This window comes from Cuculus canorus, chromosome 4 (genome assembly GCF_017976375.1).
Source record: "Cuculus canorus isolate bCucCan1 chromosome 4, bCucCan1.pri, whole genome shotgun sequence".
NCBI classification, from domain to species: Eukaryota; Metazoa; Chordata; class Aves; order Cuculiformes; family Cuculidae; genus Cuculus; species Cuculus canorus.
In genome coordinates, this window is record NC_071404.1 from 14,237,956 (window position 1) to 14,259,547 (window position 21,592).

A 21,592-nucleotide genomic window follows, 5' to 3' on the forward strand; every position below is an offset into this window, starting at 1 on the left:
AATTCATGGTGTTAGTGTGCAATTTGGGGCCATCATATATTCTCTCTGGAGAAAATGGAAGGTTGCTTCACTGTCTTCAGAAGTGAATAAAAGGAAGGTTCTGGCTCCCATGGTCTTCTATCAATCAAGTTAATTTTGAATCAGCCAAGCAAATTAAAGAAGGCCTAATGAGGGTATAGTAGTTACAATATGTTGAAATATTTTTATGAAATGGCTTGCTAAGATACAAAGTAACCTGAGTAAATCAGCCCAGGACCTCCATAAACAAGTCTCTTCTACTTCCAGTTAATTGATTCTGCATACATAGTCAATGACAACATTGTGTGTATTCTACAGCAGTGTTACTGCTGCAGCTCTCAATTTAATTTGATTTGTTTCCTTTTCTTAATAGATGGCTTAAGCAAATCTAAAAATAAAAATCTTTTTAAATTGTGACAGGGATTTTCTTACATGAATTTTGTGAGTTGCCCTGAAAACAAGAAAACACTGAATTAAGATCAGAAAAAATCTGTCACACCAACAATTGTTTCCAGTTTTTTGGTCCCAGCTTAATTCTAGATAAATGATCTGGCTGAGGAGCCCAGCTGTTACCTGATACTGTCAGGGAACTTCTGAACAAAGATAGGCGCAGCATTTTTGTTTTGATTGGAAAAATATCAATGGGAATACTCTGCAAAGAAAAATCAATGTCACAAAAACACTTTTAAAGTGTTTTTCTCTCTCATCCTGGCATGTGTGCCAGAGTCACTTCACTCTGCCACTGTCTGTGCTTTGTTGCAGTCTCAGGACTGTGTTGACTCCACCTGTATACAGTTTGTATCAGCCAAGATCTTTCAGAGTGCAAGGCTGAAATCTTCTTTCTGGCTGTCTTCACAGATAATTATGGATTATTTTCTCATTTTTCCAGGCAATGAAAATTCTGGTCCTCTGAACATGAAGCAGACAAATTTTAATGTTAAAATAAAGGTCATTCCTAAAGGTTAACTGCCTTATAAATAGACAGATTGTTCCCTCCACTCACTTCAAGTTTGCAGTCTGCTTAATATATGCATAGTCAGGCAAAAGCTGTAAATATAATGCTAAAAGCAGACACTTGCTCTTGCTTTTCTTCAGCTCATGCAACTGTTTTCAGTAGCTTATTGCCAACAGAACTGTTGTGTCCTAGTACTTTGAGCTTAAGCTTATAAGTCTCCTGAATACGCTTTTCCCATTCAAACACTCTTGAAAAGATCTGTGTAAGGACAGTTTGCAAGACCAAGTTGTTAACTGAAAGCCACCTGCTGAAGCCATCACTCTAGAACTAGCTCACAAAGTTATGCCAGCTGAAACCCTGGCTAAAAACACATAGCAACCAAACATTTTGGCCGTAAGAAGTTTGCCCCTCAAATCTTATCCAGACAGGTCATTCCACCCGCTTATCCCTTTGCAAAGACTGATGTTCACTCTTTCAGAAGTTTTCTAGTAAGTCCTGCTGATCTTTCAACTGGCAGCTTTATGGCTATTGATGGTTGGTTTTTTTCTCATTCAACTACTAAAAACAGAGCCTAAAAAATGCAGAGGTTATTTGCATCCGTAGACGCCTTTCTGCAGACAGATCCAGAGGATCTCGGGCAGTAAAAAGCATTGCTGTTCCACAGGCATGTAAGTCCATTGAAGTGATGGGGTGAACCAGGAAATTGGTGCCCTCATAAATTCCTGGGACTGTGTGCTCCAGGCATAGTGTCATCTCTGATACCTGTCTGTCACTAGTGGTCTCTGGGAACTCCTTATAAAATTATACTCTAATTCATTAACTAGGTATAGGAGTAAAGGACATATTATGTGTAAATTAGTCAGGGAGTCTTTGAAACTATTTGCTTAAAGTGAGTGGGGAAAGCTGATAGAATGTGATAGACATACAGAATCTTTTCTTCCTGCTTTCAGAATAAATAGTGTTGATTAACTGGGCTTAGTGTAGCACGGTATATATTTAATGAGTATGAAATTCCTCAGTGGATGAGCCTGCTTTGTAGATGAACTTAACTGGCCATGCTCTGGACCTTACTATAGATGCGAATTTAGGAAGTTTTAGAGTCTGCTGCAGATAAAACCACTGTTTTTGGTGAAATTGGTATTGAATTATTATCCTGGCCTAGTGTTAATAGTTTAATTTGTAGTAAAAAAAAGGAATCAAATGAAAAAAAAAAAAGAAATGTGAAGCCATACCTACAGAACAGACCATTTATTCTGAAAAGTCTCAAACTCAGGAGTAATGCTGTGGAAATCCTACTTCACATATGTTACTCAGCACAGGTAGCCTCGAGAGATGTCAAAGGCTTCTTTGCCAATCAGCTTGCTGTCAATCAGTGTGCCAAGTCCTGTTTGGTTCTTCTGGTTTGTACTTATCAGTCATGCTGACTCATCAGTTAGAACAGCCTCTGATCTATCTTTGGTGCTGTTCTGGACATGGTCTACCATTCTGCAAAGAAGAGATGCATACCTTGTTCCTAGTGCATCACCTTGCACATAACGACATTAGAATATTTATAGAAAATCAGTGATTTCATTTCCACAGTAGCTGGAGACTGGAGTTAACAAGTTAGAATTATCTTCTTGGTCCAGACTGGGATTTGCATAGATGTCTACATGTATTTTTTTCCTGAATAAATCACATTATGGTGCCTACTGTAGTAGGTAAAATCTGTTGTTCTCAGGCATGAGCGCATGTCATGGATCTATGCATACTTCATTTCAGTGTAGAAGGTGGGCACCTGCTATTGACTCGTGTCTGTTCCCTTCACAATATATGAGAATCATAGAATGATAGAATAGTTTGGTTTGGAAGGGACCTTAAAGATCATCCAGTTCCAACCCCCCTGCCGTGGGCAGGGACATCTCCGACTAGATCAGGCTGCCCCATCCAACCTGGCCTTGAACACCTCCAGGAATGGGGCAGCCACTGCTTCCCCGGGCAACCTGTGTACAGTGTCTCACCATTCTCATAGTGAAGAAACTCTTCCTTAACCTAGTTTAATGGAGAGAAGGTTTTTATAACATCCAGTTCTGGTCAGCCTCCCCCCTGCTGTGTCCTGTGGACATGTATGAAGTTACTGACCTTTGTCGTGACCATTTCACAGAGATAACTGGTGGATGAGTGGCAGAATGAAAAAGGTCAAGGGAAAAGACACATCAAGAAGCAGCAGTAAGAAAATGTGATGGAATGAACTCACAAGTTAACTGCTGAACTTAAACCAGGACATTAAAATATAACTAGTATGAATTAACTATTTTGGAAATCGTTTTTCCCGGAAATAAAACTGCACTTCATAGGCAATAATGTGAAAAAAGAAGCCTCATGAAAACGATCCAATGTGTCTGATTGTAAGCACCAGGCTGAGAATATGAAACAATTACAGCTCTCTGGAAAAGGGAAGGCTGAGATTGCAGTGGATCTCCTTTAATAGGAAAAAAAGATGGATATGAGCCTTGATGAACAGTGCACAAGGTTATGTAGCAGTCACAGCACATTCTGTCTTAGTTATTTGGGACAGAGAGCCAGATGCATCACTGTTACATAAGCCTGCTGACCTGCATATAGAGCTTTGTGGTAATAAGAGTTTGAGAAAAATAAATCCTGTTCATGTTAGTCAAGATGAAGATACCAAATTAGTGTCTTTTTTAAGTTTTATTGCTTTCTGCTTGCTTTCTCTGGAGTTGTATGGCTATACAGGTATGATTAAAGGGGAAAACCCCCATAAAATGTTATTCCCTGAAGGGTTTGTACACCAACCTACACTACCTACAGTAGTGTAGGCACACCAGCCATAACAGCCTATTATTTAAGTGGTGGAACATGGAAAAAAGATTATGCCATTTTAGCAGAGGATTTTGATAGTTTTGTTTAATTTCATTTTATTCTGATTTGAAATGAAAAGGAATATTTTTCCATTCTTAGAGCATAGCACAGCACAGCACAGCACGGAATAGAATAGAATAGAATAGAATAGAATAGAATAGAATAGAATAGAATAGAATAGAATATTTTCAGTTGGAAGGAACTTACAATGATCATCTAGTCTAAAATTAATGATGCCTGAAACAAGAGGCATCAGAAGCTCTGGGGCCCCCAGCTCAAGGCATTCTGTCTGAATCCTCTGGCTGCCTGGGATGCCAAGAACTTCCAGACTCTTGCTTCTTGTCTTTCTGCTTGGTGGGCTAACAGAGAGCTGTCAGGCTTGGAGTTAATAAGCAGGGATACTCTGCTCTGAGTTTCTTGGCATCCTGCCTAATGAGATCTGTAGAGGAGCCAGCAGCTTAGGAGCTCTGCAATCTCTGACACAATCCTGGAGCAATAACTTCTTTCAAACTCCCACTCTCTTGTCAGCTTGCGAGGAGTACTGTTGAAGAACAGGGAAGCGGACCTGGCAGGAATTCAGGCATGATTCTTGCAGCCTCATCAAAATCAAATGTTCCATGCAAAATGTTTCTGGCCACTTTTAGTAATCCCTTGCAGAAACTCTAACATGTCAGCACCTGATCCTGGAAGTCCTGCATCCCCTTGCTTTAGATATAATGGGTGGAAAGATCAATGAGGCAGAAGAGAGGACAAATCAATATTTACACCTCCTATTACCACTGTAGTTGGGATTTAGATCAGCTGCAGCTCTTCACATTGCACTGGGCTGCGTATAGGTAGATGGCCTACAAAATCCCAGTTGTCCTAATGTATTGGTGGATGTGCTTATTTTAGGAAGGCTCTTGACTGGCATAGCGGCTAATATGATGGTACAGGAAAGGCAAATGAAATACATGTTGACACCCTGCACTTTTTCCCATGCTTGCTTTATGGTTGACCTTGAGGTCTGTGTCTGAGTGGAGATATTTGTCCAAACAGTGCGGACAGGAGAATTGTCCAGGCACGTGTGTCCCAAGCGCAATACGGATATTTCCAATGTAAATTATAGGAGCCTAAAGGTTACTGTAATTTACACTTATAATCTATGGCTAGAATGACATTTCAGCAGCTGGGGTTCCCTGAAATGTGAGCTTGCTTTTTCTAGCCATGGAACAGGAATATGTTAATACAACAGGCCTTGAGGCTCACTGTCATGACTATGGCCCCTACAGGGTGAATGCAGACTAATGACAAAAAGCAAAACTGCCCAAATGACAGAGAGAATCTGGGCCACTGTGTTCATCTTTTCTGATTTCCAAATTTTTCAGTGCTCAGGGGGACAGGATTGTAACGATGTCTGACTTTCTGCTATCTAGGTCATATGCTGTATGCTGAATCCTCCACCAAGGGGTAAAGCTGGACCAAGGAAACTTGCTTTGCCTCTGTAAATATTGATAGGAATAGCAAATGTTTTTCTTCTATTGATATTTGAAAAGTACTTAGATTTGGGATAAAATCATTTAGACTTTTACTCTTAGTGGTGTGTTAAAATATGTTGCAGTAACAACATGTTGCACTTATAAACTCCAGAGACTTTAGATTGATACCTCTGAGCAAAATTCACTGTTGGTCTGGAGGCTTTCCAGGTGATGAGTGGACTACCTGGCTCTGCTGTGGGTGTTCAAGAATACCACGTCCCTAGTGCTCCTACAACTGCTGTGCATCCCCTGTCTCTGGCAGACAGGGCTGTGCAGGTGGACATGAATGCTGCTGTAGACTGATCTGGGAATTGGGTGAGGAAGTAACCACAGAAAGCCTATAATTTGCTCACAGACTTGTAGAGATACTGCTTTGATTACAACTTGAAAAACAATCTAACTTACTCTAGCAGTTATTCCGGTTTGTAAGAGGCCTTTGTAAAGTTCAGGCAAGGAAAACAAAGTAAACTAGAAAAGTTCAACTACTTGGGTGCTCCTGTCTTCCTAAGCTTTTGCTATGGGATGCAGAGCATTTAGAAAGCCTTTTCCTCAGATGCTACCTAATCTGTTCTGGATGCTCGTACATAATTTTTCCCTGCATGGTTGGAGGGGTACTAGGATACAAAAATGCTTTGCTGAAACGTGAATTCACTTGTCCACTTTTTCTTAGGCTGACAGCAGAAAGGCAAACCTGCTGATCAGTTACTTGTCTGACTGTGCATTTACGGGGAAGATATTTCTTTGTTACTGCTGCAGCTCAGTTGCTGCAATTAAAAAAATGTGTCTGAGGAGGAGGCAATAACTCTAGAAGTGTCTTTGATGACTAAACATTATACTCTAAATATGCAGTGTTGCTGCTGATTTTCCCAGTCTCCAATGAGTCATAAAACCTTGTCTTGTATTGAGTGAGCCATTCTTAATGACCTTGACTTTTTTAAAAAATGCCTGTGCCTCCCCCTAGGTCAAATAATTTAAATTGATGGTTTTCTGTAGGACATTTGTAGTGCTTTTGAGATCATTACAATTCCTGAAGGACAAAGGGCATTTGTAGGTGCCACTGCTGTTCCCAGGACAAAGACCCTTTGGCCCAAAGGTTGCTGTGGCTTAGATGAATGCAGACCTTGGTCTTCTGGGCAGCCTTCACCCATGCAAATGTGAATAGGACTGCCTGGGAATATCATCTGGTAAAGAGATAGAATGCTTCAGAGACTGAAGGGCTCAAATTGCCTCTACTTTCAAGGATCTTATGTTGTCCTGCTCACAATTTGTTCTCTTCTATGTCAGCAGGTCTTTCAGATTTTCATGGTTGAACACACCTTGGCTTCCCCATCATTCCCCACAGGCCAGGGCACTGCTCTGAGGCACAGTCTTTCCCCTTACAGTCTGCTGCTCCAGTTTGCAATGACTTGCTGAAAGGAGATTGAATCAAACTCAGCAAATTAAGTGTGTTTTTACAAGATTCTTGGCTATTACTTATTGCAAATGTATCTGTTCCTGTGGTGTTCCACAACTTGTCTGTGAAACTGATATTTCACATTACCAACAGAACTTTATCATTAAGATTTTAATATTAAGGCTATCTTTTGGAGAAACCGCAAGGGAAAGGAGTGGCCCACCAGCCAAAAAGGCTGGGAAATAACCAAGTGAAACATGCTTCTACCGCATAGATTTTCTGGAGCTGTGGCACTGCTGTGTCCCTGGCTGTTGCATATTCAGCACTGGAATGTCCCAGTTGCAACTGGATGTATTATGGCACTAAAGCAGACAGTGAAGTATATTAGATGTGAAGTATTTCTTGTGGTTGTTGCTACTGTCTGTTACTGTTGTTAATTTTTTAACAGTGCTCGCTTCTTTAACCAAGCTCAGCAAAATATACACATGATGGAGATTGTCTCCATTTCTGACTTGACAAGATAATCTGGAATTTGGTTTTTCATTGTATTGAGTTGCATTATTGTTTTGAGATGTTTCTCAGAAACAATGTCTGCCATATAAAAGGTACCACACTGCTTTTGTATTTGGACATGTCATGCTGTTCCTGTCTCTGTAGTGTGAGGTTAACTGATTTAAATCCATTATAACTGTTTCAATGTAAAAGATGTAAGTAACACTAAGTTCACATCCTCAATTTACCTTAGCACAAAAAAGACCCTATCTTTAATATGTACCCTTAAATTTTCAAGGCTAGTAAAAGCTCTGGGGTATATAAACGGGGTGTTGCCTGTACAGGCAAATGGAATCAGTAAAGCAAATGGGGTTGTGTAGAAGATGCTTTGAATACAATGGTGTTTTAATTGTTTCTTATTTTAAATTGGAACAGGGCTACTCTTTAATTAGGACTAGCACTGGCTGAACTCTACTGTAGAAAAAAAAGATTCCAGCAGGTTTTTTTGTTTTTCCTTTTTTTATGTGTGTCAACAATCTGTGATCAGACTTCGAGGTTTCCTAGTTTGTCATTTTAAATTGTTGGACTGCTTCATATCAACATGTTTCACCCTAAGATTCTTGGCAAACTGGCTTGCTTTGGCTTTGTTTTCAAGATTTCAGGTTAACAATTGATCCCATTAGTGTATATGTTGCCCATGACTGCCTGCAAAGTTGTCAAATAGTTGATGAGTAGGAGGGTAGACATTGGTATTCTTCCATAAGCATTTGCAGCTGAAAGCTCCAAAGGATTGCAGGGATATTATTTTAGAAGAATTTTTTTGAGAGCAAATATATTATTTCCATATATGTTGATAGGCCATTAACAGAAGAAATGAACTTCCAGAATGATGCTCAGCACAGCACTGAATTCAACTGTCCGTGCACATTTGTAGGATTCACACTTGCAACTCCTGTTCACTGTGGTTACTCAACTCTAATTAAGACTCTTAAATTGTTCTCCAAACAGTGTGAAAATGAGTGTGTGTGACATTTTTCTGAAGAGTTCTGTAACATCAAATAGCAGCACTGCTTGTACGTTGTAAGTTGACTGTATTGTGGATTCAAATGTTAAAGAAATTAATGCGTTTTGCATAGAGTATGACTAAGACAAACCTCATTCATCATTGCAGGGATTCATTTTACAAGACTTACTACATTAGTTTCATAAGAAAGAAGCTGGCATAAAGCCAGTGCAACGATATTGGATCTGTTCCATAAATGTAACATTGTTTAGTATGTGATACCCTTATTAAGGACAAAAACATAGAATAACATAATTTAGTTTTCCAACAGAAGAGAATGTAAATTATTCATGGCTTTCAACATCCATGGTTGGTTACTTGGTTGGGGTTTTTTTTCTCTAGGATGCAATTGATACAACCTTCCCTCTCCTCTGAGATACAGGCAAGCTCTGTTGGCTTTGGTAAGTGGGATCAATAGAATCATAGAATCACCAGGTTGGAAAGGACCCACTAGATCATTGAGTCCAACCATTCCTAACACTCCCTTAAACCATGTCCCTAAGCACTTCATCCACCCGTTCCTTAAACACGTCCAGAGAAGGCGACTCGACCACCTCCCTGGGCAGCCTGTTCCAGTGCCCGATGACTCTTTCCGTGAAGAATTTTTTTCTGATATCTAGCCTGAATCTCCCCTGGCAGAGCTTGAGGCCATTCCCCCTTGTCCTGTCCTCTGTCACCTTGGAGAGGAGGCCAGCTCCCTCCTCTCCACAACCTCCTTTCAGGCAGTTGTAGAGAGTAATAAGGTCTCTCCTCAGCCTCCTCTTCTCCAGGCTAAACAACCCCAGCTCTCTCAGCCAATATCTCTTCATTCAGAGTTTAATAAGATTACACCTCTTGAGTTCAGTTCCTGTGTGAATCCATCATTTAGAAATTAATTTTATAAGCAGTAATTTGTAAATAAAAAGACTATATTGAATACTATTTGATTTTTTTTTTCCAAACACAGAAATCAAATGTTTTCTTTCAAAGATCAGTATGCTGTTGGTTAAACAATGTTTCTTTACCAAACCACTGAGGAATCTCATATATATTATGGAAATATGAAGCTTTGCAATATTTCCTTTTTTGAGGTCCTTTTCTTGCAATCACTTTCTTTTTTTTGCAAATTTTTCTATTTGCAGGTACTCAGAATTTTTCTACATAAAAATAAAAAATTAAAATAGGTTACTATAAAACACACACAAAGTAATTTATGGTAGATGATTTTTTGTCATAGAATGATAGAACATCCTGAGCTGAAAGGGACCCACAAGGATCATCAAGTCCAACTCCTGTCCCTGTGTAGGACAACTCCAACATTCACACTATGTGCCTGAGGGCATTGTCCAAATGCTTCTTGAATATTCCCAGTCTTGGTGCCATAACTGCTTCCTCGGGGAGCTGTTCCACTGCTCCACCATCCTCTGCATGAAGAATTTTTTCCTAATATCCAACCTTAACCTCTCCTAGCACATCTTCCTGCCAGTTCCTCATTATTAAGGTCCTATCACTATTAAGGAATGGGGAGGGTGCCACAGACAAATTTCATTTTCTGTAATTAATAGACATGATAAAATGACTGGATGCTCATCATTATATTAGCTACACAAAGTGAAATATCTGTAACTTCATTATCAAATATTGAAGAACAGCACAAGTCTTCGTGCATTGTGTTTTCTTTCATTTGTGCGGCTGTGGTTCAGAAGATTCGTAGAAGCTAGTGGCGCTCCAGTGATAATAAGGAAAGGATAATGTGATGCTTGGTAAAAACAGAGATACCAAAACTCTTCTGTATTTTGCAGCAGAAATATATATAAGATGTTGCATAGTATCTTCTTCAAATATTTGTTCACAACAGCAAATATATACATGTCCTCATTGGATATAAAAAATGTTATTAATTCCTTCAATTCTGTACTTTCTTCCTTGTAAGTGCCTCTAATGATACAAAACAATAGAAATATGGTGAACCCACCCTGCATATTGGGGTGGAGGCATAAAGTACTCATTGTGTACCGGTGACTTCATATCTTTGATGTGGTTTGTTATATATTATGAAGATATATTTCCATTCATTTATTCTGAGATTATTCAGAAGCCAGACTGAAGCAGTTGGAACTATGTGATGGTCCGCCACCTAAACCCACCTCAGATACCTGGAAAGTCAGCAGACATTATTTTTATATATTTTAACAGTGGTATCACCTTATTCCATGTCCTCTTTCAGATTATCAGAATAAAATAGCATTTTCCTTTTTTCATCTTTATGGGAGGAATTATTTAACTTAAAATCTTACCTATGCATTCATTAGTTAAAAAAGAGAACAGGCACTCTCTGAAGATGCCATAGAGATCTTAGGGATGTCTGTACAGTCCTACAGCTAGGGTTTTTTTTCTTTCCAGACCTGCTGTTGTTTTTCTTTAAAGTCTCTATATTGGCTCATTTCTCTCTGACTGATGCACATTCTGAAACTTTTTTGCAAAGCTTTTGCTGTTGCATCTTAAGGGGAGCAGGGTGGCTTCTGCTTTGTGCTTTGCAAGGGACAGAGACCACAGACCCTGGCAGTGGACACAGAAGTCTGCTCTCCAAGGATCTGATCGGAGTGAAAGAGTTAAACAGGGAAGCCCTCTTTAGCGGAAGGTGCAGTTGGCCAGCACTGGTTCTGTTCCACCAGCCAGAACTGAGGTACACAAGTTTGTGCAGACCAGTCAGTATCGTTTCTGTTATTGCATTCTTTGGACTGTCTGTCTGTGAACAAGCTAAACTGGCCAGCGAGTGGCAATGGCCTTGGCTGGTAGTATTGATGCTCTCGGAGCCTCCTTAAAAATGTTAGTTTAGATACATGGAGGGTAAAGGACGTGCTTTGTGAGGAGAGGCCAAGGGAATTTTGCTGGTTCACCCTGGAGAAGAGCCAGCTTTGGAGCGACCTCAAAACAGTCCTCCTGAGCCTATGATGAAGCGATAGAGAAAATGGAGCTGGGCTCTTTGCCGTGGTACACGGTGGGAAGATGAGACACAGTGGGCGTAAGTTGAAATAAGGGAGTTTCAGAGTGGGTATAGCAAAAGCATTTTCTACATGAGGACAGCCCAGCAGTGGGACAGTCTGCCTGGAGAGGTCGTGCATTCTCGACCCCAGGAGATTTTAAAGATTTGACTAAGCCCTGAGCAAACTGATCTGACTTCATAACTGACTCTGCTTTGAGTGGGTTGATCTAAATGACCTTCTGAGGTTCCTTCCTATGATCTTATAGTTTTCTGATAGTTTGCACATGATGAACAAGGATAGACAGGGAAGTTTGGGAACAGGTAGAACAAATGCTGGTGGCTCACAGAGGTGGTAAAAGCTTGGAGAATATCAAGTGACTACATGAAAATGGATCACCAATCTTTGATATGTTGGAAATTATTCAGTCCTGACTTAGAGAGCAGCACACAGTGTTACCACTTTTAAGCCACAAGGTTCCCTTTAAGGCTCCAATGTCAGTAAGAAATCAATTTTGTTTAAGGGGCCTTCTGCATTAGCTGTTCTTTGTGTTGGTGACTGAAATTGATCTTGCATGTGATGTGAAGGAACATGAGCCCAGCCTCTGCATTGTTGCTCAAGCATGTGCATTAGCCCTGACAAAGAACAGAAGGCCAGAAAATGTCTGAGCACCAGAAATACCCATGCTGAAACATTTAGGTTCACTATTAATACTTAGCTAGTTTTTAATCACTATAATGCATGGTTGGAATCTGCACCTTTGTGCTTAAGCACAGGAAATGCTTGGAGTGTTGAAGTGACCTCGTGAAGATTTATTTTCAGTTCTGTTCTTCATGCTTGGGAAAACCTTTCCATCCTAACATACAAGCCATAAAGGCTCTATTCTTTAACAGTTTTTAATTTTTCTCTTTTAGGGGGCATGCTAGTGAATAGGACGTGTTTTAGTAATAAGAGTTAACTACTGTCGACAGTTGGTTATTATAACAAAAGTTACAATATGCCATTTTTTAAAATGCTGTATTTATTATCATTTCCTGTACTCCTGATATACTAAGATGTATGTTTCTCCAGTAGACATCAAGTTTTAGCCAGAGTTAAGTATTCGAGTACATCACGGTGATATTTAACAGTAATAATGACAACCTCAGTGGAAATTGAAAAGCCAGATATATTTTGCAGGTTTTGAAGCTTAATACCTGAGGGAGAATTCAAATTGGGAATATTGCTCAGGGAAGAGGCATAGAAATAAGACTCACTTGGAAGGTCAGATTTGGGATGGCTGTCATCCCTAGGATGAACTTTATCCACAAGGCTACTTTTGTAGCTCCTTGCCAAGGGGATTATAAAATGGTGTAGGGAAGATGGCAGGGAATGTTCATTCCCATATTGATAAATGGATAACACGAAGTTGTCTAGAAGGAGTGCAAAAGGGAAAAGTATGGGATGTGCTTTTCATCTTAAAATCAGTAAATAATTGTGTTCTCTTAACGCTGTCGTTATGTTCTGTTTCTATGGAAGCACCTAGGCAAACTTGTTCTCAAATGCTTTATTTCAGCCTTTGAATGAATAACAAACAATTCCTTAAATTGTGAAAATCTATCTATCTGACACTTTTGTCTCCTCCCCTCCCTCTTTTTTTCTCCTTTATTATCCAGGAGAGAATGTATCAGTCACACAGAAGAAGCAGTAGTGCTCTGGAGGAATGCTGAAAGGCGCTTTGACCTGGTGCTGACCACAGCAGCTTCATTATGGGAGAACCTGAAAATTTGCCCTGAGTTGCTATCTGCCATGTTTTAGCCACATCCTGAAGCAGAAGCTGGCCATGTGGGCCAGCCTAAGGGGCGGTTTGGGGTTTTGTTCTGTTTTGGTTTCTTGGGATCTCAGCATTTGCGTTTTATAGAAATCATCAAGTTAAGCACAGATATCAGTCTTCATGGGTCTGCTCATGTGGGTGGGTATGTAATATCTTCAGCCTCATATGACCTTGAGCATTTTTGAAAGAGGCTTTGATCTGAGTTAGGATGTTTAGTATTTCTGAAGATGTCCTACTTGGAGGTACAAATTGTCTAGAAAATGAGATAGAGCTGCATTTTTACAAAGGTAAGTAGGAGTTGGGAATGTACTCCATGTGCACTGAGAGGCATTTAGAAGATCAAAGTGCTGTGTCCTAGTACTCTAGACCAATTATTTCAACCACAAGAACAGGCCGCATTGAGTTGAATTTTTGGATAAGGTATTTGTGTTCATACATGCTTTCCCTGAAATAGGTGGTTTTGTGCACACTGGTTGGTAATAGTACATGTGGTGCAAACACATTTTGCAAGCGCAGTGTACAACACAGAGTTATGCACCCATAGCCCCTACTATTAGTACCTGAGTACTTGTTTGTGAAGGGAGGGAGATGTGAATGTAGGCACGAGACTTGTGCATAAGGGATTGTAAGGGTACACCCATTCCTTCTTTAACTAAAGCCACATAGCACCATTAAAGTCAGTGGCGATATTTATGTATGCCTGTGTGGGAGCAGCTGTGGGTACTGCTCTCTAACTGTTTCATAAGTTGTATTTCCTTTTTTCTAAAAAAAAATATGTTGAGATAACTGCTAGAATGTGCTGTCTTTACAATGCTTAGTCGCCCAGTAATTCCAGACATCTTTGGAAGGAGGCAGAAGGATAATAAACTGTGGAATCCCAAATCAGACTAATGTAATTTCTAGATTATGATTAGCAACAAGATGACACGTTGGCATGGTAACACTTGAAGCTTAACTACAAGTTCTTAAAATAAAGCAATGACATATTTGCAGGTTTCTATCCATTTGCATACTATCCACCTGAAAAAATACATAATTTCCACAACACTCAAGCTATTAAACTCTACGTCTTACTTTTGAATTGTGTTGAACTAAAACATTATGCCTCTTTCCTAGTATTTATGCATTATCTTCCACCATAAATTATGAATGTTGATAATGAACGTGTCCATTTTGTAACATCTTAGACTTTCTGCCATTTGTTTTAATTTTAAAATGATTAGCATAAGGAACGTAGAACATTCATTCTTTGTGGTTTGTACCGCATTGATCTCCTTTAAATTTTACGACCTCCTAATATGAAAATTGTCTCACCAATATTGGAAAAGCCCATTTAGTAACTAAATAGATGGATAGCATTTCATGTAGCTGAGGATTGGGAATTAAAATCCCAACTTTACCTCAAATCATTGCAAGAAAGCAGTAAAGTTTTATGTGAAATTACTAGCTGAGACAGAGAGGCTAGCTATTATTTTCTAGTTGCCTTATGGTGAAGAGAATAGTTTTGTCTAGTTGTTACAGTCTGTTCAGCCTTTCACTAAGCGTACGTTAACTTGTTTAATGTGCTATCTATGGTAAATGTGCCAGAGGACATTTTAGGAGTTTTTGTTTTGTGTTAAACTTTCTCAGAATGCAAAATTGGGCACTTTGTTCTGCTTGCTTTATATGCACAATATTGCTTTGACCAAATTCCTTACAGTCAAAATTAAGATGCTGCTAAGTTCTGCGGAATTAAATACAATCTTCTCCTGTCACCCTAAATAGACAAAATGGGCAGTGTTACATGGAAAATATGGTTTCTTTGACAGTTCACTTATTTATATATACTCTACAATACAGAACATGGCACGATATTGAAAATATGGCTTACAGTATTTCTACAGCTCCTTACGCAACCTTTAAATCCCGAATTCTGTTCATGACGCCACTATGGATGGCAAATGCTGGAAATACAGTGATTATCTCTGGCATGATAATCATGTTACATTCAGAATAATACAATTGCCTGGAAATATTTCACATACACAGCAGTGTTCCCAGGATAAACCTCCTGCTAAGGCATGGCTGATGTTTGTCCTTGTGGCATTTTAAAAAGTGGAAACCCTGATCTGTGTTTCATAAATCTGCCTGTATTTCTCACTTGCAGATGAAGGATTTCAGTGGTTGTCGGGTGGATGGGGGGAGGGACATGTGCATGCTGGGTTTTGCTACTAATCCTTTGGAAATCCTTTAGTGCCTTAAGGAGGCAGAAGGGGAACAGACCTTAGGATTACAGAAACTTGTTCAAACCTCTGTCTTGCTTTAGCAGAATTCCCTTAAAATATACTGTGCCTTTGGCTCCAAACATACTTGCATTATAAATCAGTAGCCATGGGATTATGGACAGGAATTTCTGTTCCTCCACAAATGTTAGGGATGAAAGTATACTGTTTCTTACATAGGATGTGCATTAAAAAGATAGCTAACTTAAGTTCTGCCATTGAAATCCATGCATAAACCATTATTTGACAAGTAGGAAAGTTTCAAGTTGCAGGTAAAGCAAGAAAAAAAAAACAAGAGAAAATTTAAATGTGCTGGATGAAATGGTTGTGCTGTTGAAGTGACTAGGAAAATTTCCACTGGCTTCCCTGAGACCAAGATTTCATGCTTGCTTCTGCTTGGCTCAAGAAATGCTCACACATGATAGATACTTAAGCATCATGCTTTAACGTTTTCTATGTACATAGGGCAGGAAAAGAGATTATGTAGATGTGGAGACCTGCCTCGATTTGGAGTTATTTGGACCTGTGGTATAAATTTCTTCACTATTGTTTCTCTGTGTAACATAGACTCTTGCTAAGGGACTATGAATATGCAAACGTGAATTCCCATGTAAGAGGTTACTGCGCTGTATGCACTAAACAATGCTGAAAAACTACATTTCTTTACTCTCTGAATTATGGGTTTGCCTCTTTTAAATGTAAAATAAAGGGGAAATGTAGTTAAAAGGTGAAAAATACTCTTGTGCAAAAAAAAAAAAAAAGCCTATATGTGAGTCAATTCATATACTCACTGATGGTCCTAAGTAGATCTTAAGAATAAGTTGAATAAGCTTTTAGCTCATGAAGGAAATTTGCGTTTTAGGAATTAAGAGCAGTGTGTTGGTACAGAGCTACCAAAAAAAAAGGCAAAACAATGAGGACTTGAAAATCAGAGTGGTGGTAGTCTTCTATTTTTCCCCCTGTGAAGACAAGCAAGTTTTAAAGAATAGGTAAATAGTTCAAAGAAAATCATTACACGGCTCACAGTGTATAAGACAAGACCCAGCAAGGAACAGATTTTTTATAGCTTGTTTATAAATTACACTTCTGTCTTTTGCTTGGAACTTGGAAAAAGAAACCATGTAAATTAAATGAGGAGTAAAAACTTACTGCACACATTTGTTTGACTAAAACAAAGGTATTTCCTTACCTCCTGAGGAATAAATGAGAAATCTGGGATGAATGGTGTATGGAGATCTTGTATTTTGAGCTCCAGTGCTGTGCAGCTATATAAGTTTTTTGTGCAGCCAACAGTGGGGTGGCAATTGGAAGTCATGAAGTGCAGTTGTTAGCACCACAAATTGGGATCCACTTGAAGAGGTGCCAAAGAATGCACAAAAAGGCTGAGGTTTTGGTGTGATACTTATTAATCAGGTGTGCCAGCTTATCTGCATAGGGAGGGAGGGGATGATGGTAAATAAATGCAAAAATTTTAAACTCTGACCCATGACCACCCTGTAACTGGGTGTCAAATTGGTCTGAGCTAAGTGAGAAGCTTCAATAGTAGGAGAGAGGCCACTCTCGTTTTGGTCTGTTCCATTAAAACTTTATGAATAACTTTCAGCAAAATTTCCACTATTAAGACATTTGTCATAGATATCAACTGTACATATGTATTAATTTTCAGTGTAACTAGGGAGAATACAGAATTGTAATGAAGTCACAAAGTCTACTTGATGATTATCACAGATTTGTATCTCTCACTTAAATTATGTAAGATACATTGACATTTTATCTTGTTAACAAGATGTATTTTTCTATGTTAGTTAAATGTATAATTTGTATAATTTTGTATATTAAATGTATGCATATTTTAAATTAAAAACTTTATAATTTTAATTATTTTAAACTCTAAAATGGTGGTGGAGCTTCTGAAATATAATTTTGAATACAATGGTATCCCTGGATAGCAACCCAGAAAGTCTCCATTTTGAGCAAGGGATCAGCTGGTGATATTTTCCTTTGATGTGTTTTTGCATTGTTCAAATGTGTTACATCACTGCTTTTTACATGGGTTTTGTCTGGGGCAATTGTTAATGAACCAGGTCATTTTCTGGACGTGCTTCTGATGAAATCCCAGGGACCTCTGTCTTTAACCTCCCACTTTTCCCGATCAATTTATAACTTGCAATTTTTCTCATGCTGGGACCACCAGTCATCTCCATGGGCCATAGACAATAGTGCTGTGTGTCTAGTATTCAAATGACATAACCATGTTGCACGTGAGCACTAAACCCGCTTTGTGATTGATTCACTGCTTCCAATTTGCTTAGTCATTTAATCAATCTCAGACCAGTTTGTTCCACTATATTATTTCAGAGCAATAGAAAATGTCCCTTATGTAACTGGGTGTTTTTCAAAGCTGGTGTTTTTAAAGCCCAATAGAATTGTCTGAAATTGGCTGTATGGTCGTGGGAGGAGTGCCCAAGTTTTTTTTGCTTGTTTGTTTTCAGGGGTTCAGTTCTGGGCCCCTCACTACAAGAAGGATGTTGAGGCTCTGGAGTATGTCCAGAGAAGAGCAACGAAGCTGGTGAGGGGGCTGGAGAACAAGTCTTACAAGGAGCGGCTGAGAGAGCTGGGGTTGTTTAGCCTGGAGAAGAGGAGGCTGAGGGGAGACCTTATTGCTCTCTACAACTACCTGAAAGGGGGTTGTGGAGAGGAGGGTGCTGGGATCTTCTCCCAAGTGACAGGGGACAGGACAAGGGGGAATGGCCTCAAGCTCCGCCAGGGGAGATTCAGACTGAATATCAGGAAAAAGTTTTTCATGGAAAGGGTCATTGGGCACTGGCAGAGGCTGCCCAGGAAAGTGGTGGAGTCATCATCCCTGGAGGTGTTTAAAAGACGAGTAGACGAGGTGCTCAGGGACATGGTTTAGTGGTTGATAGAATGATTGGACTTGATGATCCAAGAGGTCTTTACCAACCTGGTAATTCTATGATTCTGTAATTCTACAATCTCCTCCATCATTGTAAGACGCGTAGAGGTGTAACGATGGACTTTCTGAAGTGGGCTGTGGAGAGAGCTGAGGGTAACGCATTCTCCAATCCTTCTGCTTTAGGAAGCCCTCCTAGATTTCGGGACCTCCTCCCCGGGTATCCCGCGTTTGCCTCTCCTTTGCGGAGCCGAAAGCCAGGCGAGCGCCGGCCTGAGCTGCGGCCCGGGGTGCTGAAGGGACAGCTCCGCGGGGAGCTCCGGCCGCGGCGGCGCGGGCGCGCGCGGGGGTCTCGGCGGGCGCTGCGGGCACGGCGGAGCCCCCATAGCCGGAGTAGAGCCGGCGGCGCAGGCAGCCCTCGGCGCGATCACTTCCGTGTCAGCGCCGGCTGCCGCCGCCGTGCCTGCCGCCTGCGCGGCGGCATCGAACGCCCCGGCAGGGGGGCGGCCGGGGGTGGAGCGGGGACGCTGAGACAACCCCTACCCCCACCGCGGGCACCTGCTGCTGCGGCAGGGAGAAAGCACCGCCGGTCGCCCTTCCCCGGGGACCTGTTTGTGCCTCCTCCCCTACCGCGGCCACCCCTCCTCCTTTTCTCCCCGCAGCTCCCCCTGCAGCCGCCGACCCCCTCCCCCCGCGGGCACCGCCGCATCCTCCTCCTGCGGAGAGAGGCGGGAGGAGCACGAGCGTGCAAAGTGGGAGAAACTCCCTCCGGCTCGCCCAGGGGAGCTGGGGAGATTTGGGGCTTTTCTTCCTCTTTTTTTTTTTTTACTCCCCACCCCCCGATTCCTGAAGCCACGTAGCAGCAGGTGACTGGCGCCCGCCCGCCGGGAAGGACCCCGTTTGCACCAGCTGTGTGTGCATGCGGAGGGCTCTCTCCTCCCCCTGCCTCCCGCCCCCCGCATCGTTCTTTATACCGGGGAAGCGTGTGCACTGCGGTCCTTGCTCTGGGAATTGCTGCTGCTCTTCCTATTCGTCAAGGGCTTTCCAATCACCTGCCTCTGCCACCCTCTCCTCTCCGCTCTTTGTACTTTATTTTCACGTGCTCTTTACTAACACGGCTATTTTTAAATCCCGCTTGGATTTATTTCTTCCTCTCTTTCTCTCTTTTTTTTTTTTTTTTCTTTTTTATTTTTCCGGGGGTGGGTGGGGGGAGGGAGGTTAACGTTTGCATCTCCCTAAGGGAAAGATCCCACCAGCCAACCCAGCTCCGCCGCTGCTGCATCCATCCATTCATTTTTATGGTCACTATCAGCCTATCCCGGTAGTAGAAGGTGCAGAGAAGTGGGAGGCAGAGAGAGAGAGAGGGAGGGAGGGATCCGGACAGCGAGAATGGCCGAGAGAAAGAGGAACTGGAATAAAGAAGATGACCTGCCTGTGTATCTAGCTAGGCCGGGTACGACAGCCCAGACACCGCGGCAGAAATACGGGGGGATGTTCGCCTCCGTGGAGGGGGCCTACGAGAACAAAACCATCGACTTCGATGCCTACAGCGTGGGGAAGAAGGGGTCCCGGACCCCGCGGAGCGGCAGCCGGCACGACATGCTGGACGGAGGGGACAACTACAGCGAGACCGCCAGCGACATCAGCGAGGTCTCCGGCTCCGTCATCAGCTCTCCAGGAGATCGGGAAGACAAGACCCCGGGCGTGGAGATCAGATACCCCGTGGGGAAAGAGCTGCTGCAGGGCCAGGACAACGGGCAGGTGAGTGGGGCTCCGGGACGGGGAAAGGGAGCCGCCGCCCCCGATCGCCGGGCGAACCGAGAGGAGCCGTGCTTTGCCGTGCCGAGCCGAGCCTTGCCGTGCCGCAGAGCCCCGTTCGCCGGCACGGGGGCCGCCTTTGCGGGGGAGTTTGGGCACGGTCCTCTCCTTCCCGGTGATGCTGTAGGAAGAGCCTGGCTCGCCCCTAAACTATCTCGGTTGCCTGAGCTTAGTGGTGGCGATCCCAGAGATCGTTTTCCTTTGTAAGCGATGGCGATGACTTTTCTCGGTTTCCCTTGCTGCCGGTAAAAAGCTGCTTATTCCGGGTGGGCAGGAGGGGAGTCCCGGCCCCCTCGGCGCCTCCCGAGGAACAAAGCAACCCCCGCTGCATTTCTGGGCTCGGGGAGCCTGTCCCAGCCGCGGAGCCGGCTCCGGCCCGTCCCGGCTCTGCCCTGCATCCCCCCGGCTCCCCATGCGCCTTCATTGTCTCCGTAGGATCGGCCGAATCCTCTCTCCGGCGGTTTCTTACCTCTGGGGCTGCAGCCTGGGCTCATATTGTCCGTTTAAGGACAAAGTGAGGCTGGTGGGGCTCACTAGCACCTGCCAGATGTGCTTTTCCAACTTACCCCTATCTGTGGGCATCAGGCTGGATGCAGACTCGGGGCTGCTGGCTTCTGGGAACCAGGGATGTCATTGATTTCCCCGTAGAAAGAAATGCAGCCTTGCAGTCATGACCCCGCATAGATGCACCTTAGCACCCGGCCTGAAGTCTGTGTGGCCTGCCCATGCTCTGCTTTATCCACAGGCTAAACCGCGAGTTTCTACTGTTTTCTCCTCCTCTTCAGTTTGAGAACGAATTGGGCACTGGCCCTCCATGGTCTAGGGACCCACACAGCCTCCTGTGCAGCCCAGTGGGTACCCGCTGTGGTGGGACACTGGTGCGAGCAGGCTGGCCATGGTGGGACACTGCACCTGCGAAGGGGCCGCTTCACTGCAGTGACCTCAGAGTTGCCTTCAGAGGCTGCCAACTGCAGTGCAGTCTTCCCTTTCCCACCTCACCAGAATGCCTGTCTCTTTTCCATCGGGACCCTGGGACCGTGGGAGGGCGTGCCATACCCTGAATGTCCCTCATCTGCAGGGACATTCCTGATGCTGCCTCCCCACCTTCCCTGGGTCCCCGCCTGGGACTCTGCGTAGTGAGCACATTGCACGGTACCTCCCTGGATTTCACTGCACTTTCAAAGTTGTCTGGCTCTGGATTAGCCTTGGGGGGATGATGAGAAGGTTGGGGGATTTGGCAAGATTTGGTCACTCGACTTAGGAAGGGACGCTGTAAGCAGCAGGCACGTGCCTGGCCCCTGCACAGAGGCAGCTGGAGCTTTTTGCAGACTCTGAGTGGTGGTTCTTGGGAAGATGTTAGGGATGTGGCCTGGGTGGGAAATGCCTTCCATCTGTGCATGTGTTTCAAGAGTGTGTGTGCAGCCCCTGGCTGCTGGTTGTTGGAGGAATTACCCTGGGTGCAGCTTTGCAGTGCCTTTTACCCTTCCTGCAGTTGTGCATGGAACCTTAATCAAAGCACTGCGGGT

General features: G+C 42.7%; 2 protein-coding genes across 12 annotated transcripts in view; both read left to right on the forward strand.

Annotated features, from left to right (window-relative positions):
• The window catches only part of C4H4orf50 (chromosome 4 C4orf50 homolog), a 78,834-nt gene extending 61,619 nt beyond the window's left edge, over positions 1 to 17,215 (forward strand). For all 11 annotated transcript variants that reach the window (XM_054066445.1, XM_054066446.1, XM_054066447.1 and 8 more), the window contains one exon: positions 12,919 to 17,215. The gene's annotated coding sequence lies outside the window, so the exon portion shown is untranslated. The remainder of the gene's footprint in view (positions 1 to 12,918) is intronic.
• A 2,238-nt stretch (positions 17,216 to 19,453) lies between these two features.
• CRMP1 (collapsin response mediator protein 1) overlaps positions 19,454 to 21,592 on the forward strand; it is a 50,299-nt gene continuing 48,160 nt past the window's right edge. The window contains exon 1 of the mRNA XM_009564682.2: positions 19,454 to 20,009. Coding sequence (XP_009562977.2) covers positions 19,638 to 20,009 — 372 coding nt within the window. The 5' untranslated portion in view covers positions 19,454 to 19,637. The remainder of the gene's footprint in view (positions 20,010 to 21,592) is intronic.